The sequence below is a fragment of the Dunckerocampus dactyliophorus genome, chromosome 10 (assembly GCF_027744805.1).
Source record: "Dunckerocampus dactyliophorus isolate RoL2022-P2 chromosome 10, RoL_Ddac_1.1, whole genome shotgun sequence".
Taxonomy (NCBI): domain Eukaryota; kingdom Metazoa; phylum Chordata; class Actinopteri; order Syngnathiformes; family Syngnathidae; genus Dunckerocampus; species Dunckerocampus dactyliophorus.
In genome coordinates, this window is record NC_072828.1 from 11,488,426 (window position 1) to 11,514,453 (window position 26,028).

General features: G+C 39.9%; 4 protein-coding genes across 7 annotated transcripts; 3 read left to right on the forward strand and 1 right to left on the reverse strand.

The window, feature by feature from the left end:
- The first annotated feature begins 109 nt into the window (after positions 1-109).
- Positions 110-4,551, forward strand: ing5a (inhibitor of growth family, member 5a). 2 transcript variants are annotated; one of them, XM_054789641.1, is made up of 8 exons: positions 110-276; positions 824-895; positions 956-1,122; positions 2,595-2,706; positions 2,788-2,887; positions 3,472-3,607; positions 3,672-3,733; positions 3,792-4,551. In XM_054789641.1, the coding sequence occupies exons 1-8, from the start codon at positions 240-242 to the stop codon at positions 3,859-3,861; spliced, it is 756 nt and encodes a 251-aa protein (XP_054645616.1). In that variant the 5' UTR covers positions 110-239; the 3' UTR covers positions 3,862-4,551. The 2 variants fall into 2 exon arrangements, with proteins under 2 accessions (XP_054645616.1, XP_054645617.1); XM_054789642.1 differs by having other exon boundaries at positions 111-276; positions 3,822-4,551.
- pigx (phosphatidylinositol glycan anchor biosynthesis, class X) lies at positions 4,256-9,766 on the forward strand. Its single transcript, XM_054790052.1, has 7 exons — positions 4,256-4,278; positions 4,673-4,761; positions 6,333-6,414; positions 6,488-6,623; positions 7,082-7,283; positions 7,350-7,450; positions 7,534-9,766. Exons 1-7 carry the CDS (start codon positions 4,256-4,258, stop codon positions 7,669-7,671), a joined length of 771 nt encoding a protein of 256 aa, XP_054646027.1. The 3' UTR covers positions 7,672-9,766.
- cep19 (centrosomal protein 19) lies at positions 4,806-5,752 on the reverse strand. The gene is made up of 2 exons (XM_054789643.1): positions 5,479-5,752; positions 4,806-5,404 (listed from the first exon to the last, which is right to left on the reverse strand). Exons 1-2 carry the CDS (start codon positions 5,603-5,605, stop codon positions 5,058-5,060), a joined length of 474 nt encoding a protein of 157 aa, XP_054645618.1. The 5' UTR covers positions 5,606-5,752; the 3' UTR covers positions 4,806-5,057.
- On the forward strand, positions 9,421-25,950 carry pak2b (p21 protein (Cdc42/Rac)-activated kinase 2b). 3 transcript variants are annotated; one of them, XM_054789640.1, is made up of 15 exons: positions 9,421-10,317; positions 10,600-10,955; positions 11,030-11,136; positions 12,618-12,768; positions 12,909-12,940; positions 13,944-14,057; positions 14,128-14,260; positions 14,362-14,425; positions 16,288-16,336; positions 16,423-16,535; positions 16,642-16,759; positions 16,836-16,935; positions 22,995-23,191; positions 24,833-24,970; positions 25,061-25,950. In XM_054789640.1, exons 2-15 carry the CDS (start codon positions 10,766-10,768, stop codon positions 25,145-25,147), a joined length of 1,593 nt encoding a protein of 530 aa, XP_054645615.1. In that variant the 5' UTR covers positions 9,421-10,317; positions 10,600-10,765; the 3' UTR covers positions 25,148-25,950. The 3 variants fall into 3 exon arrangements, with proteins under 3 accessions (XP_054645615.1, XP_054645613.1, XP_054645614.1); XM_054789638.1 differs by having other exon boundaries at positions 9,421-9,823; XM_054789639.1 differs by having other exon boundaries at positions 9,421-9,823; positions 10,612-10,955.
- The last annotated feature ends 78 nt before the right edge of the window (positions 25,951-26,028 follow it).

Below are 26,028 nucleotides of genomic sequence, written 5' to 3' on the forward strand. Positions count from 1 at the left end.
CAAAAAAAAGGAGGACGTGCGTGTTTTGGTGAAGTTGGTCCCTGGGTAGTCACGTGGGAGGCTTGTCACAGGTCACACCCATAGACACACCACCTAACCGCGCATGTGTTTCCATAGTCCACCCGCCGGCGGGCCAGCGTGTGTTGCAAAACAAGCCCGTTAGTATAACTCTAGGCGCAGCAGTTGGAGACCAAACGACGTTACGTTTGGTTACGCGAGAGCTTCGTAACTAATCTGAAATGGCGACGGCAATATATTTGGAACATTATCTAGACAGTGAGTATCCATAAAGTCTTATATACTGTTTAGTTTGACTTCGCTGTGTACTTTTTTGCTTTGCTTGTGACTGACAGTAGCAGTGGGCGTTAGCGTGTTACTGGAAGACGTGAGGACGCTAGGCGCTCGCTAGCATTTAGCAACAGCTTCCTGTAGCTCCACAAGTTGTCTATATAAGTTAGTAATATGTCAATATAGGTAGCTTTATGAACACCAGCGTTATAGTATAGATTGTGTATTTGACTGCTTGTTGAGTTTTTATACAGTGTGTTTGTTGAAGTATAGCGGTCACCATGCACTTGCAACCTGTTGACTGTAGCCGCCTTTTTTCAGTAACCATTTACGCGCCAGGGAGCACACGGCTCATTTATTATGTAAAGATCTATCGTGTGTCGTGCAGATATATTTACACTGCCTACACCAGCACAGTTTAATGACATAATGTGGCAGAATAGGGCAACCTGAATAGAATGAGCTGTCATTACGTTGCAATTTAGTTGTAGCTACTGTAAATAACGGCCACAATAATAAAAACATCTGCTTTTAGGTATTGAGAATCTTCCATGTGAGCTTCAGAGAAACTTCACCTTGATGCGCGACTTGGACAACAGGACTGAAGGTGATCATCAACATTCTGCTGTAGTTTACGTTACATAATATTCAACATTGGCCCTTACAGAAAAGAAGGTGGAGATCGATAAGCTGGCGGAGGAGTACATTGCCAATGTGAAGAACCTGGCGTCAGAGCAGCGAGTGGAACATCTGCAGAAGATCCAGAGCGCATACAGCAAGTGCAAAGAGTTCAGCGATGACAAAGTGCAGCTTGCCATGCAGACCTACGAGATGGTTAGCCTCATATTCTTATTCCAGGGTTTCCACTATGGTTTTTTGAAGCTGTGGTGGTGGGCTGCATGGAAGGGCTGACTGCCGCCGCTGTGTCGTTCTGCCGCTGCTGTATGACAAATAACAATGTTTATGACTTACTTATTTGTTAACTTATTTAACCTTTCTTAACAACCAGCAGAACATGAACAGAGAACATTGCAAAAATGTTAATTTCATGGAAAAGTTGCTGAGGGCACCTAAACTGAGAGTCTAAAATGTCGAGCCTCCTTTTATTCCTGACCTATTTAGTCATATAGTACTATGTGACTCGTACGAAATTTTGTACTATTTGACACAAACCTAAATTTAATTTGATGCCTGTTTTAGAGTAATATGAATACATGGGAAATTCATTCTTCAATAATATATATTTTTAGTTCAAAATAACAATTAACCAAATAAAATAACAGTTAAAATATTTTTGTTGTAGAAATCTGTCCTGTATAAATTGAGAGTACAGGTTTAGGCTGTCAAAGGTGTATCCAACTTGCTACTTTGGCAAAAAGAAAGGAGAGTCAAGCTATTTGTTTTTATGTGACTGCCAACATTTAAATTGTACTTTATTTACAACGCACATCTCCACCCAGTGTGCTCATTTGTCATCAAATACAGGCATCATGTTTGAATAGGACACTTATAAAAACACTAAGCGGTGAAGCAAATATTTTTAGGTGAACTACTCAACATCAGCTGGCGAGCTGCTGCTAGCTTGCGAGCTACCTGTTGGAGACCCCTGTGATAGCATCACTTATCTTAAAGCTGGACAGACTACGTTTTTATATTAAACAACTTAGACACACAACTAGTGTTTTGAAGATGAGCCTTAAGTATTATAATGGTAATAAGAGCCTGTGACAAGCTGTCGTCAATTGACTCAACATTTTACCGACTATTTTTCATTCTCACGATAATAAGGAACAAAGTGAATGTCAACACAGGATGGGTTGCATACTTTTATCTGGCCACACATGCAGGCAGACAGGCGATTCTGGTGCATGTTTGTCAAAATAAAGCAGAGTGAAACATTTTTATATTTGTAATTGTTTTCAAACTAATTGTTGTCGATATGTGCGTAAATAATAAGCTATATATGTATTTAGCATAGCATATATATCCATTCATGCAATATATTGCTTAACACTGTGTTCAAGTTTAAAAAAAAAAACAATTTTCAGGTGTGGTGGCTTTTATTTTGTCCTGTCGCTGCGCCACGATAAATTACATGTTGCGGAAACCCTGTAGTCAGAATATTGGGGATGGGCATAAAGATTTATGATCAATTGCGTGAAATTAATTTCTCGATCATTTTGAAGCAATTGAGGTAAAGTGAAGTGGGCTACTTGGCTGTAACCAGCAGAGGTGCTGTTGATTCAGTATCAGTTGTTTAATAAATCACCTTTTGAAATGTAATGAAGCTCATTTTGTCAATAAAGGTGGACAAACACATCCGCAGGCTGGATGCAGATCTGGCACGCTTTGAGAACGAGCTGAAGGAGAAACTGGAAGTGAGCGGCTACACTAGTCCTGAAGGAATAGCGCTGAAAAGTACGGCAAGACTGTGAAAAACATCACTCGCGTTGCATCAAGTGTGCAGATGTTTGTTGAACTTGAATGTTTTGCCTACAGAGGCGGAGTCCCGTGGTCCTCGGGAGAAGCGCGGTTCCAGGGGAAGAGGAAGGAAAGGCTCCGATGAAGATTCTCCAAAAAAGAAAAAGATGAAAAACAGGTTGGTTGCTGGCCTTTTCATTATCAGTATCTGACAAAAGTGAGTGCAGCGATCTTCATTATATCGTCTCAAGGGACAATACTAGAAGAAATTAATACTAGAATAGTCAGTGTACAGCTTGCATAGCAGTATAGAATTATGCTGAAAATGAGTCACACGCGCACACACACACACACAGAGCCAGCCATTATTGTTGAAATAGTTGGCAACACAAGTGAGTACACCTCACAAGAGCTGGTGGATGTTAGAGATTGTGCGCTCCTCCACTTTCCTTGCTTCCGCTTGAGGATGCCCCACAGGTGCTCAGTTGGGTTCAGATCTGGAGGAGACATACAGTACTTGGCCACTCCAACACCTTCAGCTTCTCCAGAGAGGCATTTGAGGTGTGTTTGGGTCCTTATGTTGGAACTGCCATATGGACCAATTTTTCCACAGGAAGGGCTCATGCTCTGCTTCACATTATCACAGTACATGTTGGATCCCTTGACAAGATATAGTGTAATACAAAACAAGAGAGAACATCTCCTCAGACAGCAACGTTATGCATTTCGTTACTGACACAATACATTATGTCTGACTTTTAGCTCGGACTTGAGCGACGCCCTCTTGCCCATGCAGCCGTCAGATGTGTTGGACATGCCCGTGGACCCCAACGAGCCCACATACTGCCTGTGTCATCAGGTGTCCTACGGCGAGATGATTGGCTGCGATAACCCAGACGTAAGCTCCTCAGTTTTTCTGCTTCCCGTACACTCATGTCAAACTGTTTGCTGTATGTTTTCAGTGTCCCATCGAGTGGTTTCACTTTGCCTGTGTCGACCTCGCCACAAAACCCAAAGGAAAATGGTGAGAAAGTGTTGACATCATCGTTACCTCATTATTTTATTGACATTGAAATGAATAGGTTTTTGTTCCTCTCTCTGTCGTGTCTCAGGTTTTGTCCACGATGCACTCAAGACAAGAAGAAAAAATAAGCAGAATTCATTCTGTAATGTTGGAGTAAAATAGTTTGATTCTAAACAGATATATATATATATAAATATATATTTAGCTGCACACACCATAGAAATGGTGACTCATTAAGCTTTGTTTAAAAGGCCTCATGTGGATTGTTGGGCACTATCACATTTAATTGAGCAGCTTACAAATTCACTCGTGTACGACTCATAGTCCTGCATTGCAGCTTTAGGATACTTGAAATTGTCAATTTTATAAGATTTTTTTTTTTTAAAGCTATAAAAGCCTGCTGAGAAATGAAGCATTTTAGATGTCCTCAAAAAAAAGAGATTTTTATGTTACCTACCTCCAGCACTGATGTAAACAAATTGGATAAACCAAACAAGTCATTTTGTCTTTTCTACCAAAAACATGACCTTTGTGAATGTATTGTGGTACTCGTGGTCAACTAAAAGCACTTTTAATGATGAATTTTACCCTTTTTTCAAGGTTTGACACTGCAAAGTTGGTTTCATATTAATCTAATTTCAGACTATGCCATATTTTGTATGGACTTCTCACACACAAAAACATTTAATTGGCTTTAAGCATCTTCTCCCATAATCAACTGTGAACATAAGTCATGTAAGCCACAGGCAAAGAGCCAAAGTTAATGTATTTTGTATATTCAATATTTTATATCAAATAAATATCATTTATTAATAATTCAGCAGTTTTCTTTCATTGTTGGTAAAATGGTAAATGGTCTTTCACTTGTACAGCGCTTTTCCACCTCCAAGACACCCGAAGTGCTTTGACCCTTAGTACATTTACCTACTGATGACGCAGCAACAGGAGCAACTGGGAGTTCAGTATTTTGCCCAAGGACACTTCGACACGATCACGGGAGGACGGTAGATCAAACCCGCAACTTTCAGGTAGGGAGATGACCACTCTACCACCTGAGCCATGCGGTTGTGGAAAATAAAACTAACTCTTTAAAAAAAAAAAAAAAAAACATGGTTGGAACACCTTTGTGGATTTTGCTTGTTCTCCCTGTGGTCGCGTGGGTTTCCTCCGGGTAATCCGGCTTCTGTTAGGCTGATTGGAGACTCTAAATTGTCCGTAAGTGTGAATCCGAGTGTAAATGGTTGTGCCTCTGTGACACTTGATTGAGGTTCCAACTCAGCCGTGACCATGAGGACAAGCAGTATAGAAAATGGGATGGAAAAAGTCAAAACCCATCATCAGAGTCTTCATCCCAGCTGCACTTCTCCTTAGCCGTCTTGCTAAAGTCCACCTCCAGGTCATAAACAAAGTCCGGGTCCTCTCTGTGAGTCCGGTTCTTTTCAAAGACTTCATCCATTTGGCTTTTCTTGCGAGCAAGCTCCTCGTCGCCCAGTTTGTTCATGTCTTCGTCGGGGTCTACTTGAAGCGAGGCCAGGCTGTGCTCCAGCGTGAATCCCTGCAGGTGATCCCGCAGGATGACGTAGAGCCTCTCCAGCTGAATCTGGGACACACTTTCCAGGTAGTCTTTGTGCCGGGGGTGGTTTTTAAGGCTTTCAGCAGCAAGGCTGCAATCTGGAAAGCAAACCAAATACATTGTGGTATATTTACATAAGTGTAGCATGACCAAATTAACATGTTTAACTTACTAGAATATCGATAGAAGTGTCGCACCGGTATGACTCGTTTTCGCACTTTATTTTCCTTGTTTTCATAAATCAACACTATGGACGGTGGACTAAAGCACACCCCGCAACGTTTTACCACGAAACGCATGTTCGGTTACTTGGAGCAAAACTGAATGACACTTGGATTGATAACGTGACAAAATAAAAGTCATAACAAAAGATACAAGACGGAAATCAATGCGTTCAGAGAGGCTAGCCTAGGCTAGTAGCCTAGCAACAGTCAGCTTTAGGACCCTTTCCTCTTGAGTCTTAACCGAATCCCGCCTACCTTCATCGCAAAAAAAATAAAAACACAAATATATATATATATAAATACTATTCACATTTAATTATTATGACGTTACATGTTCAACAAACACTGTTTTGGCTGTTTTTAAGTTTTCGACAATGCTCATAAGTATTTGTAATCAGGCACTAACATAGCGCCCCTAATCATACAAAGGTCCTTAGACGTTACTTCCGCAAACAGTCTAAAGAACGATTCTTACTGTGTTTATATTAGGATTTGTTGCTCGACGAATAGAATTAAAAGCTTAGTCACTTGAACAACTTCATGCATTTTACGTTTTTCTCAATCACAACGTTCTTATTAACATGTCGTTTTTCGACTGCAAAGGGTAAGATATGCTATCTTCAACGAATTGTCTCATAATACACTCATACCTCTTCAAAATGTAGCTATGTGCAACATAGATATGCTAAATATAAATATGTATTTTGCAACTTAGTTTTAGTAAAACCATATGAAGTATTGACATAATTCCATCGCCCCCCTCTGTCAAATCTGCCTTAAACCTTTTATTCATGTTCTGTAGGCGAGAACAGTTGTGGTTCTCTAAAGCAGTGGCTCCAGTCAGCTGCTGTTTCGGTGGAGATCAAGAACAGGGGTTTCCATAGGTATTCGTGTTGTCTATCGTTTTAAATGGTTGGTCTTATGGTTGTTAAAATTATTATTTCTAATCAATTTTAGGGAGGTAGAGACCACAGTTGAGCTCCACCATTATGTGTTCAAGAAGGTCAGCGTTTTGCTGCTTCATAGATGGCCCAGTGGCGTCTATGTGGACCCCTACCAGCTCTCTTTCCTGACTGATAAAGTTGACTGGCAAGTAAGACCCACTAAGAAGAAACAGTACTCTGTCTTTTTATGTGGTTCAATGTTACAAACACTATTGTCTATGTGCAACAATAGTTGTCTTAACTATTACAACTGTCTTTTAAAATGAAAGAGTATAAGGCCACGCTGAAAGACTAATAATAATAATAATAATAATAATAATAATAATAATAATAATAATAACACCAGAATAGAGTTGTAATTATGGTAAGAAAGTTTAGATTTTTTTGAAGCATGTAGAAGTATTTTTAACAAATATTAAATATTTGTTAAATATTTCATTTTACACTGACTTGTTAAAATTACAATTAGATTTATATATATATATATAATATATGTATGCATGTATTATGAATTATTTAAAAATAATTTATTATTTTAACATTACAACTTTTTGTGGTCGAATACACACTTTTTAGTAACTGCTTCTGCATTGTTTTTCTTGGTGAGATATTAGTGGGCTCGGCCATTGATTTGGAGGTTCCTGCACACCAGTCTTTGGGATTTGTAACCTATGTTTACCCCACCTTCACTGAGCCGCTGAAAGTCACCATTCCAATACACGGCCGCTACCATCCGCCCTCCTTTGCTGGGGGAACATATGAATTCATCACCATAGACCCCCCAGAGCTGCTTTTGCGGACGGAAGAATGTAACCGCCTCTTCTTCTTTTGTTTAGTAATGTATCGACAAGAATAAATATTTCTTTCCCTTCAAGGTTCAGAGTGGAACAATTTAGAGCCTCACACAGCGATGGAAGCCCCCTGCACTGCTGATAATACAAGTACATGTCTGTGGGTTAACGTGAACCATCAAAAGGTTCTTCTCTAGAACACTTTGCATCATCACGACTCTTACATGTCCTACTAGAACTCTTATTAAACTCCTTTCTCTCCCTACAGAAGCACAGCCATGACACCCTGCAGTTACCAATAGGTGATGGTTCCTTGGTGAGACCAGTTTGCACTGTAACGCTGCTGGTCACCATCATGTGCTGCTTGGCACTTTCCAAATACATGTGGAAGTATCGTATTGTTTAAAATGTTTTCTTTCATTACTTTAAAGCATTACCTGCTTTTTGTGCACTGTAAAGATTTATTTAAAAAAAAACAACCTTTTCCCACTCAAGTTTCTTAACTGCAAATCCATCCATCCATCAATTTTCTATGCCACTTCTCATTAGGGTCGCGGAGGTATGCTGGAGCCTATCCCAGCTGATTTCAGGCGAGAGGCGGGGTACACCGGACTGGTCGCCAGCCAATCACAGGGCACATACAGAACCCCTGGCAAAAATTATGGAATCACCAGTCTCGGAGGATGTTCATTCAGTTGTTTAATTTTGTAGAAAAAAAGCAGATCACAGACATGACACAAAACTAAAGTCATTTCAAATGGCAACTTTCTGGCTTTAAGAAACACTAAAAGAAATCAAGAAAAAAAGATGTGGTAGTCAGTAACAGTTACTTTTTTAGACCAATCAGAGGGAAAAAATTACGGAATCACTCAATTCTGAGGAAAAAATTATGGAATCATGAAAAAAACAACAACAAAAGAATACTTCAACACACCACTAGTACTTTGTTGCACCACCTCTGGCTTTAATAACAGCTCGCAGTCTCAGAGGCATGGACTTAATGAGTGACAAACAATACTCTTCATCAATCTGGCTCCAACTTTCTCTGATTGCTTTTGCCAGATCAGCTTTGCAGGTTGGACCATTTTCTTCAACTTCCACCACAGATTTTCAATTGGATTGAGATCCGGACTATTTACAGGCCATGACATTGACCTTATGTGTCTTTCTTCAATGAATGTTCTCACAGTTTTTTCTCTATGGCAAGATGCATTATCATCCTGAAAAATGATTTCATCATCCCCAAACGCCCTTTCAATTGATGGGATAAGAAAAGTGTCCAAAATGTCAACGTAAACTTGTGCATTTATTGAAGATGTAATGACAGAGAACATGCAAACTCCACACAGAAATGTTAACTGCAAATAATTTGTTTCAAATATAGTACGTGGTTGAAGAAATAAGGATTTCCAGCCATGGCAAAACAACGTTAGATATGACACATGGCACAAGTTATGTTTTTTATTGTTTTTTTATTATTTTTTTTTTAAATAATAAAACTAAGGTCAAATAAAAAAATTACTAAAATGGAAATAAAGTCTTAATTTTATGAAAATAAGGTAATTTGGGGGGAATTAGGTCACAGCACTTGATGGGAAAAAAAATGAAGGAGAAAAAAATAAAATATAAGAATAAAGTCCGAAAAAGTAACCATTTTACAAGAATAATCCAACTAGAAAAGTCACAATATTATGAGGGGGAATAAAGTGAGCATAAAACGAAAGGTAGTAGCAAAATCTGTTACAAAAATGGAGTTGTAATAGTATGGGGAAAGTAATAATTTTGTAAGCATAAAGCCATTATATGACAGTCTTTGCAAACAGTATATACTAAATAATAATAAATAATACATAATAAAAAAATACATCTGTTTATCCATTTTAAACGACAGTTTATTCAGCTGAAGCCAATAAAACAATTGATAATGATTACAAATGTGTGTAATATGAACTGTAATAAATAATGGAAGAAAAAAAAACGCAAGCATGAAATTAAAAACTGTGTGTGTTAAAATGTATAAAAAGTAAAGTAAACTTCTACTTGAAATACTATAGTTACATTATGTATAATAGACCACATGTACGTATGTTGCATACAGTAGGTATAAATACATTGTCGGACTACTGTACCCATAATGCCTTTGGACTAATAGTCCATTTTTGACGCTTCAATGCCTCAACAATCACCTTATAGTGTACCTTATAGACTTTTATCAACAGTGTGTACTTTTTGTGAGTCTTTGGTCTTCAGAAACTTGATCGTCCATTCATTTTAAAACACCTGTTATTATTGTATTGAACAGGCAGGGCTGGGTTGCTACTTCCGCTTCCTGTTTCGCCGTATCGCAATCATCGAAGGGCCCCCCAAAAGAAAGATAGAGGAAAAAAGTTGCGCTGTAAATCGTTGTCATTTTACTTTAACTTATTCAAACCACAGAGCCCTCACCGTTTCAGATGAAGTACTTTTCCCGGATTTTCAAAAAGTATTTTTTTTTTTTTAAACAAACAGCGAGGATCGACTGGGAGTTGTGTTGTGCTTAAACTGCCGTGGAAGCTCCGGTGAGAGTCACACAACACCCGTTAGCTCATAATAAAGCTGTTTTGTGTTTGGGTGATTCTTCATAACCATATCATACACACCCAAAACTACATGAAAATATTATTTACCTGAGTGATAATGTTATTAATGTGCCAAACGAGTTGCCATTAGTCAAATGCTAACGACGGGTTGTCAGGCTAATGCTAACACAGTGGCTGGCCAAAAGGAGTTGCTATGCTAACGTTAGCTTCAAGCTAAGTGGTTTAGAAGGCTAAATGTTAGTTTCTACTCAGCACAGTCGCTGGCCGAGTAGTGGATGTTGAGTTTACCTTCTAGGTAGCACACATGTGTGCTCCAAAAGACAAAACCAAACGACAACAAAAGTTTCTGCTAAAGTTAGCTTCCTAGTTACCACACTTGTTGTCTAAGTAGTGGATGCTACCGTTAGCGTTAGTTGGCTAGTCGCCCATGTTGGAGACTATGAAGGACACGCAATCTCACAAGGGCTTTTGAAGTAATTACTGTTTCAATGTGTAGATAATAGGGTTAAAAAAATCGGACAAGGTCAAAATGACAAAAAATAACTTGTTGTGGTTCCTGTTCAGTATATTATTGCAGGTGGTGTCTATGTCTTAGTAATTTCTGTTTTGCTTCTGTTTAGCCACATAATAGTGTGGTTGTACAGCCTTTTTTCTTTCTTGTCTCTTATAATAGTAAAATGGGTTATTTGTAATTTCTTTATGCTACAATAGTCCACATATAGCAGTATGAACTGAAGGAAGTAACATTGTATTAGGTTTTTCCACAGGCTTCCTCAATCACCTGCATTGACATCATCTTCATGCTGATGTGATCCTCTGTCCTTGTGCCGCACCGTGCATCCTCCTTGCCCTCTACGGCACCCCTGCACCGTGTTGTCTGCCCGTCATCAACCTCGCCGAAACGCCCCGCCCCCCGGAGCAATGTGTGACAACGGCGACCCTGAGGACAAACCACCCGCTCCTCCGGTCCGAATGAGCAGCACGATCTTCAGCACCAGCTCGGGCAAAGACTCTCTGTCGGCCAACCACAGCTCCAAGCCACTGCCGTCTGTGCCCGAGGAGAGGAAACCTCGCAGCAAGATCATCTCCATTTTCTCTGGCGCGGAGAAAGGTGAGCAGAAGTATTCAGGAGCGAAAGGGAAAGTCACTGTGTGGTTCATTGTAACGAATACGACTTTCGTTCAGGCGGAAGAAAGAAAGATCGAGACAAAGAGCGACCGGAGATCTCTTCGCCATCCGACTTTGAGCACACTATACATGTCGGCTTTGATGCTGTCACGGGGGAATTCACTGTGAGTGATGCATTGTCTCTATACAAAATTAACTTTTTTTCAGATTTCAAAACAGTTCTCATAGGAAACAATGGAAGGATAATAAATTTGTTCTAGTTTTAAATTATCACCTTTATGAAACATTCTAATTATGCAGAAGTGACTATATAATGACTTTCTAACAGTAATACGTGTCCCTAGAGCCTTTTTATGAACACCAGACATGAGAAAAGTATCATCTCCTACACTTGTGTGCTTCACTGCTGAGAGGACAAGCGCTCCCATTGTTTTAAATATCATTTAATTTCCGCTGTATAAGCGGCACCCACTAAATTTCAAGAAAAAAAACATATGTGTTCTTATATAAGCCGCACCGGTGTATAAGTCGCTCATATCCACGTTATAAAGTGGCATATTGTGGCGTACATGAGTCCATGAGGACCAGTCAGTTCTTCATTTGACAGGAGCCAATCATGAGCTATGAATAAACTCCCGACGAGCTTGTCAACCCATTGGAGATTGCAGGAGGTCATTACTCACTATAACAGTCTGACTCGCTGTGTCATCTTACAAACAACATTAAACTTATTCAACAGCAACTACACTCAAAAGTTATACCTCAGAAATACATGTAAAGAAAACATGTAAAATGGGATATTTAGTGCACAGAAAGATGTTACACAGAAAGATTTAAAAAAAAAAAACTTTTTATACAACAGAACACATCATCAATAGGTTGAAACTAACCTGCCTCACGACGGTCTAAACCCAGCCCACGTTCCCTATTAGTGGGTGGACAATCCAACGCTTGTTGAATCCGTGTCAGAATTGAACAGCGTCCTAATTCCATTAAAACGTCGGCTCTCTCTTTCACTAAATTTTGTCTTTCAATGGTGTTAGTCCTACGCAAAGCAGCCATGTTTTCTTGCCTTGACAGCCAAATCCATTGCCATCCATCCATCCATCTTCTATGCCACTTGTCCTCGAATCCATAGCCTTAACTTGAAAGTGGCATCATAATCAATTTCTTAGTGTGTTTTGTATGATGGAAGCTTGTCACTACCGGGTTCGCTGGGAATGTACACAACTCATCTATATTCCGGTACAGTCGGTGGCGGTATGCACATAAATGTTGGTTGCGAGTCGCCATAAACAAGAAGAAGAACATCAGCATATATGACGTGTACGCCTGTGGAGCTACGTACATTGCGTAAGGTAAACTTAGGGTCACTTGTGAAATTGAGATGGATAGATACATTATTCATCTCCAAAAGAAAAACACAGCATTTTTTTTGTTTTATATTTTATATGTACGTAGCCATATTGTACTGAGCAGCCAGGATGGACACATGTAACGCTCTTCATACAATAAGTTTCACTTCTTTTTCTAGGGTTGTCATCACATTTTTCCTCTTTGCCATCACTGGTGCCCTTCACAAAAAAAGACAAAGCAAGTCAGAGTGATTGTGTGTAATTTTAAAGCTTCCACTCTGCGTTCTCAGGGCATGCCGGAGCAGTGGGCTCGACTACTGCAGACCTCAAACATCACCAAGTCGGAGCAGAAGAAGAACCCGCAGGCCGTGCTTGACGTCCTCAAGTTCTACGACTCCACGGGCAATGGCCGACAGAAGTACCTCAGTTTCTCGTCTTCTGGTACGTTTCCCACCGTTCACACGTTGACCCTAAAATCCTTTGTTGAAGACGGTAGTGTCTGTCTTATGTCCGCAAAGAGGAAATACTTCATCTGACAGGACAAGTAGGTGTGAAACATACTTTTTTGTTTTCATTCCCAGAAAAAGAAGCATTCACTCCAGGGCCACAGTCTGTAAGTATCATAAGAACATTTGCATTGTGACCCGGATTGCTATGATTTGTTTTGATGTATTAACTGGGAGATTAAAGACTAGAGAATTTGGCAGCATTTTTTTGATGGACTATGTGGAGAATATTTTAGTGTATAAATTTTTTTAGTGTATAAATTATGCTGGCAAAAATAGAGCGTTAACAGCGGTAACTAATTTATTTAATAAATTATGTTACTTACTAATTAGACATAATTCTTTCCTGAACACATCAACAGCAGTGCAATTCCAACACCATATATGTATCTCCAGCTCCAAAACAACACGGCTCTAGTCCATTCGTCAATGCAACAACACTTCCTCACTGTCACGAGACTAACACTTCGAAGATCACAACAAAATCTTTAATATGCGGGTATGTGTGGTCTAAATAAACAGAAATGCAAAGAAAAACAATAAGTGGATATTTTTATCACTCACTTTGTAACTCTCAATGTGAAAGTACAATTTGCTGCATTTAAGTATGGTCAGAAAATTCACTCAAAATATGTGAATTCAACTTAAATGATGTGGTGTCTCTGAACTAACTCCTCATTGCTCATAATAACACAAAGTCTGATTCAAATACTCCGCCATTAAAGAAACCAGTGTAGGTAAGTAGATTTTCAGACATGTGTGCCATCTCTTAACTTGATTAACATTTTCAGTTAATTTGGCGCTGTTAATACATACAAATATATATAATCCTGCCCTGTCATTTGTCTTTCTTTCAATGAAAAATAGTAAAAATGGGCATATTTCAGACATAGTGTGACATGGTGATTAATCATGATTAATTAATTTGAAACCCATGATTAATCAGATATTTTTTTAAATTCATAATTTGACAGCCCTATTGTAAATACAGTGTAATACAATATATAAGGCTTTTCTGCTTGGTGACATCTCCCAGTATTCCACATGCACTTGCAACATATGTTTTCTTCACATGCAATGACCCATCTCTTTTGGTTGATTCTAAACCAGCCTGTCAAAAAAGGTGCAGAGCCCACATCTCCGACTATCAAAGACATTGACGATGACGACGACGATGAAGTCCCGCCTCCTGCTGTGGCTCCCAGACCGGAACACACAAAGAGCGTAAGCCACAGAGACAGTGAATGAATAATACCATCGCATTTTAAGATTTACAACTTGGCATTTTGCACAGGTGTACACTCGCTCCGTCATCGACCCCATACCTGCCCCCAGCCTGAGCACGGACGGCGACGTGGCGTCCAAGGCTGCAGACCGACAGAAGAAAAAGGGCAAGATGTCCGACGAGGAGATCATGGACAAACTGCGTAAACTGTCATTCATATAACAACACTTGTAACAACTTGTAACAACACACTTCGCCAAATTCTTCTTTCACTCAAATAGTTCCTCTCTTTTTGCCTCACAGGAACTATCGTCAGCATTGGCGACCCCAAGAAGAAATACACCAGATATGAAAAGATTGGACAGGGGTGAGTGCACATAGCAGTTTCCCACAGGAATGCAATCAATATGTGGTGGTAGTGGTGGTGGGGATGGGGTTTAGATGTCATCATCGTAAAATTTGCATTGTCGGCCATGATGCATGTGCATATACAGTAATTGTTGTGACCCTGTGGGCATACCTGTCAACATTTGCATTTGAAAATAAGGGACATTTTCCAGAAAATAGGGGAGACATGGAGAATTCTTAACAGGTAGCGCCAGATCTACCTGTGGCGGTCCAAATTTATTAATGGCGGGTCGCCACAAATGTATGGGAAAAACTGTACAGTGTTCCTTCGATACATGGCAGTTCACCTTTCGCGGATTTGCTCTTTCGCTGATTTTTTTAAGTGCAATTTTGCAAGGTTTTTTTTTTTTTTTTTTTTTTTACAGCATATGAACGCGCATTGTGTTCTGCGTCCTTGTGGTGTATTAGAGTGAGCCATCGGTGCTCTGTTGCATGTGTCTGTTATTGTATTTACTACTGCTACCAGTATAGGGTGTCTCATACTCATGTGAGAGTTGAAGACGTGTCCAGGTGTCTCAGTAAATATAGAGCCATAACAGTCCTGACTGGCTAAGGGAGAACCCATTCTGTGTTCTGATTGGCTGTAAACCATTGTCAATCAATCTACTACCCGCTTCCTGTTGTATGAGCTAGCTGCTAGCGCAATATGTTTTAACACGGATGCAAAAACGTTACAGCCTTACGGCGCCAGGGCAAGCCACAATCAGAGGAGTGAATTCGCCTGAGTCACTTAATTTCTTGTGTTCAACCTAGGAAATTGTTCATTAAAATTCAAACAAAATTTTAACTTTGAGAGTTTTTAAACAAGAGAGAAATGTGATAAAATGTTAATGCCTGTCCGAGAAAAGTGTATACAGTGTATGGTGAGGGGTTTTACAGCCTTACATAATAATATATATAATATTTGTACAAAAATTTAGTTGGCTACTTTGCGGATTTCACTTATTGCGGGCTAATTTACGCGATAAATGAGGGAACACTGTATAGACAGTATCATTACCGTAAATACTGTGATTATAGTCGGGTGTTGATTTACTTAAATAGCAAAGAGTTAATTGTGAACTGCAAGCAGGCGATGCTTTAATAATGATTTGCAGTGCCATGGTGGTGTAATGGTTAACTCTGCTACCTGTCATGCAGAATGGTAGGGGTTTGATTCCTGATCTCAGGTCCTCCAGCCATTGGAGCTTTCCAGTGCGGGTAAATGGGAAGATTGTGTCAGGAAGGGCATCCGGTGTAAAAACTAAGCCAAATCAAACATGTTGTTGATTTGCTGTGGCGACCCTTGATGAGAAAAAGCCGAAAGAAAAAAAATAATAATAATGATTTGGAGTGCATGAGAAATTGGAAAGGAAAAAATAGCTTTCTTTGTCCACCTGATTATTTATTAACAAGTATATTGCACAAAACAGCAATACAACCAATGTTGTATTAGTGGGATGGAGCAAAATGCTCTGCCAGTATTAATACCTCTGAGTTCATCCTAAACAACAGTAACAAACAAGACTTTGACACCAACAGCTCCGTAGCGCAACTGACATTTTAAAAAGCTTGCAGAAGTAGCTAAAGAAAGCTGTTGGATGCTGTTTGGAGATGATAACTTCAAATGCAGCTACTGCCGTCTTGTGAGAGCATAACTGCATCAGGAGGTTGGCTACAGCCACAGCAGTTAATGCCCATGTTTTGAAATGAGACCTGGTGCTTATTTGCTTTTGTAGACCACTCACCCAGAAACTGTAGGAGCGGAGTGCTATTGTTGTTAAATGTTAATTGGAGCATTTACAGTACATAAACGCGTGATGTGTTGATCTCCTTTCTCAGGGCTTCTGGAACAGTCTTCACTGCCATTGATGTTGCCACAGGACAGGAGGTAATTCAAGTGTCGAATTTACTGATAATTATGCTTATAGCTGAACGTATTCAACTTTTAACTGATGACATCTTCCCTTCCTGCAGGTGGCCATCAAACAGATCAACCTCCAGAAGCAGCCCAAGAAGGAGCTGATCATCAATGAGATTCTAGTCATGAAGGAGCTGAAGAACCCCAACATTGTCAACTTCCTCGACAGGTGAGGTCCAACACTTGATACAAATAAAAATGCTGTTGTTTATATGTTTGGAACACTGTGTGAATATATATATGTGTGTGTTGGCGGGGGGGTGTGCATGCATCAGTTTCTTGATGGTAGAAGAGCTGTTTGTGGTGATGGAGTACCTGGCAGGCGGCTCACTCACAGATGTCGTCACGGAGACTTGCATGGATGAAGCCCAGATAGCCGCCGTCTGCAGAGAGGTGCGCTCACAGTCGCTGCCGGGGTCCTGTAGTAAATGACAACAGAATTAGATTATCTCTTATCTCCTCTCTGTAGTGTTTACAAGCGTTGGACTTCCTGCACGCAAACCAGGTCATCCACAGAGACATTAAAAGTGACAACGTGCTGCTCGGCATGGACGGCTCCGTCAAGCTTAGTAAGTTGTGCATTTAATGTGCATCTGGGTCCCTAGGGACTTTTTGTCTTGATAGGTAAATTTTTGCTTGTTTTTTGTTGTTCATAACTCTGGTTGTGTTACTCCATATGGCATGGTTTTTCCTAAGATGTTTTTTTTTCATGAAAAATCATAAATTTAATTTTTATATTTTAAAATCATAAAATTCAAATTTTAAATTTTAAATCATAAAATTCAATTTGAAAATTTAAAATCACAAATTTCAATTTGAAAATTTGTTCTTCGGTCAACCATTTGCGCAGGCCAAATTTCGCACCCTTTCAGGTCCTTAGGGGACAATAAAAGTCCTATTGACTTCCATTATAAGCACCATTTTTCACCCCTTTGTATTTAGACAATATAAACATTGTCTAATTTCAGGGTTTGATTTTGTTAAAATTTAGGCCAGTTTGTCATATTTGCTGTTTAGGATGACATTGAAGGTGATAGTGTTTCTTACTGGAAAACCCCCCAATGTAATTAGACAATAGAAACTTTCATTTTCTAATTTCAGGGTTTCATTTTGTTTAAAATTAGTCCAATTTGTCATATTTACTGTTTAGAATCAGATTGGACAGTTTTCACAATATATGTAGGGCTGGGCGATATATCGATATTTTTAAAATATCGATAATTACTTCAAGCACGATATCAATGGTGATGGTAATGGTTTCATTCATCTTGAACATGCACACAAATTACAGTGGAGCTCATCACTCAACACAATTCACAATTCTGCATGTTCAAGAAGGAGTAAGAAGAAGCAAAGCTTATTTAATCCTCCCCCTCATCAGTTTCACATCAGTTGCAATACATTTGTTAAATGTACAACCAACCTTATCATGGTAAGAAATTGATAATAGCTGATGAAATAGTTGACAGAGACTCAGTTTGATGGTGAGTGAGTACAGACAATGTACCCACCGAAAATGAAGAGTTTGTAGTCAGTGCCAGACTGGTTAAGGCCCGGTCACACCCCCCGAACTTTGCTGTAGCGTTCCTGGAGCGGTGAAAAAAATGAATCACCGCTCGTAACTGTTCACCACCGTTTAACAGAAGTTGGCCCCCGTTAAGACGACGCCGTATACGCTTGGCCACCGCTGATGGTCCCTCCTACCGTTCCAAAAGTTTTGAGCTGCACAAAATATTGCGAGCGGTGAGGAGCGGGCAATTTTCCGCCACGGCAAAGTTCATCACCGCTCCAACAACGCCCAGTCAAAGTTTGGTGCCGCTAGACGCAAGTTCTTGGACGCCTGGGTCCACTAGGCCAACGCTGGATCACTGCTGCTTCGCCAGCTTTGCCCGGGCGGTGATTAAACGTTGCACAAACTTTGGTGGAGCGGTTGTAAGTGCTTTACGAGCGGACACGGGATTGCTGGAACGGTGTCAGGCGTTGAAGCAGCGATCCATTGCGGTGATAAACTTTGGTTTGGTGTTGGTATGGAGGTGTCGGAGGGGGACCGGAATTTGGCTATAAATATGGGCAGAAATGGACCAGGAGCCCATTTGGAATAGCCGTTGAGTGCAGACTTCAGTTATATCGAATTTGCTCAAAGTTACAGTAAAACTGTACTACCATGGATGCTGAGGGATTTGCTATGATTGGTGCACTAGTCCAGCAGCAGAATCAGAACCTCAGATTGCAACAAGCTGTTGACAGAAGGAGAAGAGAGAGAAGAAGGAGAGACAGAGTTGTGTGGGTCAGACAGTGGATACTGAGAAGGCCTGAACATGGACTGTATGACAAGCTGATGGTGGAGCTGAGGAATGAGGATCCACGAGCCTTACAGCACTTCATGAGGATGCCGAAAGCCCGCATGCGCAGAACGCTGCTCTATCAACGCTCGCGTCACCGCTAAACCAACGTTCGCTATCATTAAACCAACGCTAAAGCAACGCCGGCTTCAGCGGTGCACCGCTAGGACAACGCCCGTGTTTTTTATTTTTTTTCCCGTTTTGTGCGTGGTTACAAGCAGTGATGAATTTTTTTCACCGCTCCAGGAACGCTACAGCAAAGTTCCGGCGGTGTGACCGGCCTTTAGACATAGCATTGTGTGTGCACAGTGGTTCAGGTGTCTTCTTCCTTCTACTTTATAAACATCAACTGCTTGTGCTGTTTCTTGAAATCGCTCATTTTAGTGCATTGTTTGAGTTCCTTACTTAATCCGTTCCACAACTTGATTCCACACACAGAAATGCTGAAGGTTTTTAGTGTAGTCTATTCATATAAGTGTTGTAGGTTTAATTTGTCCCTAAGATCATATTTCTCCTCTTTCTTTGAGAAGAATTTTTTTTACGTTTTTGGGTAACGTGTTATAGTTTGCTTCATGCATAATTTAGCTGTTTCATAGTTTACCAGATAAGCAAATTTTAATAATTGTGATTTTAGGACAGTAACAGTACAGTTACAGTTACAGTTCAGTAACAGTCTTGAGATCAGGAAGACCTGGGTTCGATTCTCCCTTGGGCATTTCTATGTGGAGTTTGCATGTTCTCCCCGTGCGTGCGTGTGTTTTCTCCGGGTACTCCAATTTTTTCCCACATTCCAAAAACATGCATGTTAGGTTAATTGGTGACTCTAAATTGTCCATAGGTATGAATGTGAGTATGAATGGTTGCTTGTCTATATGTGCCCTGCGATTGGCTGGCGACCAGTCCAGGGTGTACCCCGCTTGTTGCCCACAGTCAGCTGGGATAAGCTCCAGCATGCCCCCGTGACCCTAAAGAGGAGAAGTGGTATAGAAAATGGATGGATGGATGGATGGATGGATGGATGGATGGATGGATGGATGGATGGATGGATGTGATTTTAGGAATAAAGGGTTTGTATGTTCCCTATAAGCGGCATTATGGATTGTCCTAACTGACCTTTTCTGTAACATAGTTAATGAGTGTGCTGTACTTTTATAGTTGTTTCCCCATATCTCCACAAAATAAGTATACCAGAGAGCAGTAGAGAGTATGGAGTGATTTTTGGTCTAGAATGAATTTTGCTTTATTCAGTATTGAGGTATTTCTAGCCAGTTTATGTTGGCTATTTTTAATGTGAGATTTCCAGTTCATATTATTATCTAATGTGACCCCGAGAAATTTATTTTCATTTACCTTGTCAATCTCTGTGCCTTCAATTTGTATTTGCGCATGTGTATCCTTTTTGCACTTACCAAATAGCATTATTTTAGTTTTACTTAGGTATAGGGATAGTCATTTATTATCAAACCATCTTTTTAGTATAGTTAATTCCCCTGTGTTTTTTTTCCATTATTTCCTGTGTGCTATCTCTACAGCATAATGCAGTTGTGTCGTCTGTAAATAATAACAATTTCAAGTCATTCACGACTTTACAGATGTCGTTTATATATAGATTAAACAGCTTTGGTCCCAGTATTGACCCTTGGGTTACGCTGCACGATACCTTCAATCTCACAGATGTACAGTATATTCTCCTAGCTTCACATATCGCCTCCTGTGTGCTAAGTATATTTTAACCCAGTTCAAAGCTTATCCTCCGATTCCATATCTTTCTAGTTTTGTAATTAAGATATTGTGATTAATTGTATGAAAGGCTTTTGTCAAATCCATAAATACTGCAGCTGCACACTTTCTGTGGTCTACAGTATTGGTAATTTCCTCAGTGATTTTGATTAGGCTGTCCGCTAGTAATTCATTCTTATTAATAAATTTGTCCAACCTATTGTTGATATCAAAACCAACCATATCGTTGATATCGACGTAGACTGGATTTGCGCTGTATCTGCCCCATCCCTGCATGCAAGGAGAGATGAGGGGTGGAGCAGAAGCCCGGCGGCTCCAGTCGAAGCGACCAAGGAGACCAACAGCATCTGCCGTGAAAGAATTAGTGAGCAAGGAATAAGCAGTAGCTCAGTAATGTGGAGGTACTTCGAATTCAGAGCATTAAAAAAATATTTTTCACCACCTTAAAACTTGGCACAAACTCCAATACGAGGAATGTGTGAAGTTGAGCGCTCCTGTTGCGTTTCTCATGAAAGGAAAAGCAAAGTGGTGTGCTATTATAAAGAGGTGCCCTATCACATTGGTAAAATATGGTCCCCGTTACAACAATGGAGAAAATGTCTTTAAAAACCTGCTGAAAACAATAGACTCGCGATGTCCAGCGAGCTTCGCAGTCACAATTATTTAGCACGACAAGCACTACCACAAATGTACAAGGACGTCAGACAGTTGCTAAGCCTGATGCAGTTGACAGGCAGGTGTTCCTGCCAAAATAAGGACATGTTTGTGTCTTCTAAAAATGTTTACATTAAAAAAAAATTACTATTCAAAACTACTATTCAATTGAAAGTATTTTTGAGTTGCTTACATTTTTTTAATTTCCTCACTCCTTCATATTTTGTTCTTTTGTTATAAGCTGAGGATTTGAGCATAGTTAAAGATTTGTTATAAAAACAAGATTATAATTGACTTTTTCTATATTTATTTCAAAAAGAGACTGGCCTACTTTATTTTAGAGGCTATTTTTAGGTAAGATTTTTTTTTCATGTGCGTCTTGCATATAGCTTTAAAATTTAAAAAAACACCCTTAAGTATTTATTTTAATAAAACAACTTGACATTTTGACTAAACTAATTTTGCTTAAAAAATATTGGGATCTATATCGTATATTGATATTCAACCTAAACATATCGGGATATGAGTTTTGGTCCATCTCGCACAGCCCTAATTGTAGGTGATTAGTGTTTCTTTTCGGATTTTGGGACTGTGGTGGGTTCATGACGTAATGCTCCATGACGGCCATGATGGCCATGAAACATTTGCAAAAAGTCATTATCACCATGAAAAGCAAAGCAAATCTGTTTAGAACTACAAACAAACTGCTCTGCTGTCACTACTTGATCTTGCTTTTTTGCTAGTGTGAGGGAGGAGCTTGCAGCTGGACTTGGTGTACAGTGATGATAGAAAGTGCATGTGTCAGCGAGCCTGCAGAAGTCTACACTAGCCAACAGTTGTCGGTAGTTGCTTTTTTGAAAAAGAGTATCCATAGTTCTCTGATTATTTGCTAAATATAGTATACCACCATGAATAAATGAAGGGATTTTCAAAAAAGCCACTACCGACAAGTGTAGACTTCTGCAGACTGCAAAGCATGCACAAATCACTTTCTGTCATCATTGAGCCCAAAGTGGAGCTGCAAGCTCCTCTCTCACTCCTGCAAAAAAACACCACATTAAGTAGCGACAGTAGAGCAGCTTGTTTGTACTTCTAAACATATTTGCTTTGCTTTTCATGGTAATGATGACTTTTTACAAATGTTTCATGGTCATTGTGGTCGTCATGGACCATTACGTTATTAAGCCCCAACCCCCACCAGAACTCACCACAGTCACAAAGTCCGGTAGGAAACAATTATCACCTACAATCTTATGTATAGTTATGCCTGACCTTTGACGTAGAGCCCCAGCCCCTTAACATTTTGTTATATGGAAAATAAGTCATTTTGTTTGTATTTTTCTAAGAAAAAACGTCATTAAGTCAAATGGGCATTTAGAGGGTTAAAATAATACAAATATTGACATGATTGGTATTTTTATTAGAACTCAAGTTGATTGAGAGATCAAAGCAAAAAAGTATAAAGAAAATATCAGTCTGTTATGTTTTTATAGCAGTTTTTGGTAGTAGACTTTTTTTTTTTTTTGTCCCTGAGGGACCCGTGCGGGGAGGAAATTTGGAATCTGACTCTGCAAAAACAAAATAACAAAGCATCAAAATAAATTTTACTACTAATCTTATGTATAGTTAAGCCTGATCTTTGACATAGAGCCCCAGGCCGCTAGCATTTATTATATGGAAAATCACTCACTTTGTTTGTATTTTTCTAAGCAACAACAGTGACATCATTGAATCAAATGGGCATTTAGAGGGTTAATCTGTTATGTTGTTATAGCATTTTTTCGGAGTAGACTTTTTTTTTGTCTTTAGGGACCCCAGAGCGTTAACAAAGAACAGTAGCATGGGACTGGTGACTAATGATGTGCACATTTTTTGCGTTTATTCCTCTGCAGCCGACTTCGGCTTCTGCGCCCAGATCACTCCGGAGCAGAGCAAGCGCAGCACCATGGTGGGCACACCCTACTGGATGGCCCCCGAGGTAGTGACCCGGAAGGCTTATGGGCCTAAAGTGGACATTTGGTCACTGGGCATCATGGCAATAGAGATGGTCGAAGGAGAGCCGCCCTATCTGAACGAGAACCCACTACGAGTGAGTGCCAATACCTTTTCTTGGAATGGACTGTTAGGTTCAGAAGTATTTGGACGGTGATAAACAGTTTTTATGATTTTGCCTTTATAAACCAACACAATTTATTTAAAATTAAAGTGTAGATTTTCATAATTAATTCAGAAATATGGCATTTACTCTGAAGGAATTAGAGTCATTTTATGGAGAATACAATACATTTTAGTGGCTCAAAAGTAAACCAGATTATGGTGATGTCCATCGGGCACTTTTACACATTTAGCGAGCACCTGTACACGAGAAAACAATAGAAGTTTAAATTCAACTCACTACAGCGCAGATTGGTGTTCAATTAAAATCTGATATTGTTTGCCCTACTGTCTAGGTGGCAGTAATACAGATTACAAGGTGGTTGCTAACTGCCAAAAATAATTGTAGCGCTGGCTCCAGGATCTGGGGGTTCATTTCCCCACTTGGCCTCTTGTATTGAGGGAAAAATGAAAATAGTTTCCTTAATTCACAACTTTATCCAGATCTGCACCACAATGGAACAGGTTCTACATGAAAATTGGTTGTTATATAATAACTGAGAACTAACTTTGGACCGGAGCAAGAGGGGATAGAGAGGAAGAGAAAAGAAGACAGAGGGGGTACTGCAGGGACAAGAGGGGGAACAATACAAAGAGAGACAATAACACCAGCAACAACAAAAAAACACCAGCAACAACAACAGCAATCACAAAGCAACAGAAACAAACAACAGGACTACATCAGCAGATGTCTATAACGTTCATAGAGACCATCATGGCAATAACAAAATAATATCAAAAGCGACAGTCATAATACTGTATTGAAACAGTCATACTCATTAGTTGTAACAGTGGTAATGAAACTATTAGCCATAATAGTGAACAGATTGACAAAAACTGACATCACCATCACTTTAATAAAACCAACAACATGATAACATTGTGTATAAATCAGTGAGTTATGTGGGGAAGTATGTATGTCCTATGAGTGTGTGTATATGTACAGTATGCATGTACAGGTACCTCTGTAGGTGTGTATGTGTGCATGTCCGCATGTATATATACATGCATAAATGTGTGTGCATGTGTGTACGTCAGGGGTCACCAATGTGGTGCCCACAGGCACCAGGTAGCCTGTGGGCACCGCGTCAGGTTTTCAGTTAATGAAAGAACAGTAGAAAGAAATGCATTCTGAAATACAACATGTGAGTTGTGGACACCAGCATTTTGTTAATGTTCTGGTAAAACAAGCATATTCGCTTTGTTTGGGTTGAAAATAAATGTTCCAAAAATGAGTAGCTCATGGCCATTTTCATTTTGTAAAAGTAGCTCTCACAAGGAAAAACGTTGGTGACCCCTGGTGTACGTGTACTCGTCACTGAGAATGTATGAAAGGTGAGGGATTGACTCCCACCACCAAGCATGCCCGACTGATACAGCCAAGACGGGCCCCCACCACCAGAGAGCGACCAGCCCCCCCGGGGGCGGGCAGAACTAACTTGCATAAATGTTACATTGGAACACTATACAATTCACAAATCCACATGTCTAAAAAGAAGCAGCAAAATCTTACTATAAATTCCATTCAAGTGGACCTATCCTGAAGTCAGTTTGAATGCTTATTGTTGTTGTGCAGGCCTTGTATCTGATCGCTACCAACGGAACCCCTGAACTCCAGAACCCGGAGAAGCTGTCTCCGGTCTTCAGAGATTTCCTCAACCGCTGCCTGGAGATGGATGTGGAGAAGAGAGGCGGAGGCAAAGAGCTTTTGCAGGTTTGTCATGCTTCCTTGTTCATGAGCTCAGCTCGTCAAGTTAGGAAAAAGTGCATGTCAGTGTATTCATTTGTGACTTTCCCTATGCAGCATCCCTTCCTGAAGCTGGCCAAACCCCTGTCGAGTCTCACGCCGCTCATCTTGGCCGCCAAGGAGGCCATGAAAGGCAATCGTTAAGAAGAGGACCCTCGTGACTCCCGCCTAACCATGCTGTGCACAGACAAACACACACTTTCTCTCTCTCACACACACACACACACACTATACCAACCATTTAGAATTAGTGCCAGACAAGAGGCTGAGCAGCCTTAAAAATAATTTTAAAAAGCCCTGACAAAACCTCACTGTGAAGAAGACCAAAAATAGAACCCACCCCTCACCCCCGAACAACCACCACCATCACACACCCACCACCGCTGATCCGCACGAACTCTGGTCTCGCTCCGACGTCACCAACGAGACAAAGTGCTTCCTCTCAGGCAGGCGTTTGTACAACACCTCCTGGTGACACGTTAGGACCCGGCTCGTATTTAACTTTTAATGAAGAAGACGCCTAGTTCTAGTTTCTAGTGTGGTTTTTATGTTTATTTTTTAATCAACTGCCTTAAACAAATGCAAAAAAATGTTGCCTAATGTATTGTTGATTTGTCAACCCATGATTTTTACTACCTTTTCTTTTTGTAATTTTATCTTTTCAGCTTCGTCAGTGTCTTAGCTATTTTGATACTTGAATTTCATACATGTGTCCCCCATCACTTTTTAATGGACATTTCATCGGACTGCTTTTATAGGAAACATTTCAGTGGATTCACAATCAAGATTGTGTCAATGACTTTCTATTGATTTCCACACTTGATAGACCTACTGTGCCGCATTTAGTCCCTTTATACCAGAGGTGCACCTTACAGGCAAATTTAAGTTTAGATTGACAGGGTTTATATTTTCCTCTCTATTGTTGATATTAAAAAGTGAAATTTGTATTCTGAGGTCTTTCTTTGTGTTTATATTGTGTGTGTGTGTGTGTGTGTATGTGTGTTTTATTTATTTGCTGACTAACA

Excerpts from the sequence above, each read along its gene's own strand:
- ing5a (XM_054789641.1), top strand. The coding sequence starts at position 240 with ATGGCGACGGCAATATATTTGGAACATTATCTAGACA. Across the intron at positions 1,123-2,594 it reads CCATGCAGACCTACGAGATG|GTGGACAAACACATCCGCAG; the intron begins GTTAGCCTCATA and ends TTGTCAATAAAG. Across the intron at positions 3,734-3,791 it reads ACAAAACCCAAAGGAAAATG|GTTTTTGTTCCTCTCTCTGT; the intron begins GTGAGAAAGTGT and ends TGAAATGAATAG.
- pigx (XM_054790052.1), top strand. The coding sequence starts at position 4,256 with ATGACCTTTGTGAATGTATTGTG. Across the intron at positions 6,415-6,487 it reads AAGAACAGGGGTTTCCATAG|GGAGGTAGAGACCACAGTTG; the intron begins GTATTCGTGTTG and ends AATCAATTTTAG. Across the intron at positions 7,284-7,349 it reads GCTTTTGCGGACGGAAGAAT|GTTCAGAGTGGAACAATTTA; the intron begins GTAACCGCCTCT and ends TTTCCCTTCAAG.
- cep19 (XM_054789643.1), bottom strand. The coding sequence starts at position 5,605 with ATGCGTTTCGTGGTAAAACGTTGCGGGGTGTGCTTTAGTCCACCGTCC. Across the intron at positions 5,405-5,478 it reads ACACTTCTATCGATATTCTA|ATTGCAGCCTTGCTGCTGAA; the intron begins GTAAGTTAAACA and ends TTTGCTTTCCAG.
- pak2b (XM_054789640.1), top strand. The coding sequence starts at position 10,766 with ATGTGTGACAACGGCGACCCTGAGGACAAACCACCCGCTCCTCCGGTC. Across the intron at positions 14,261-14,361 it reads GGAGATCATGGACAAACTGC|GAACTATCGTCAGCATTGGC; the intron begins GTAAACTGTCAT and ends TTTGCCTCACAG. Across the intron at positions 24,971-25,060 it reads GAGGCAAAGAGCTTTTGCAG|CATCCCTTCCTGAAGCTGGC; the intron begins GTTTGTCATGCT and ends TTCCCTATGCAG.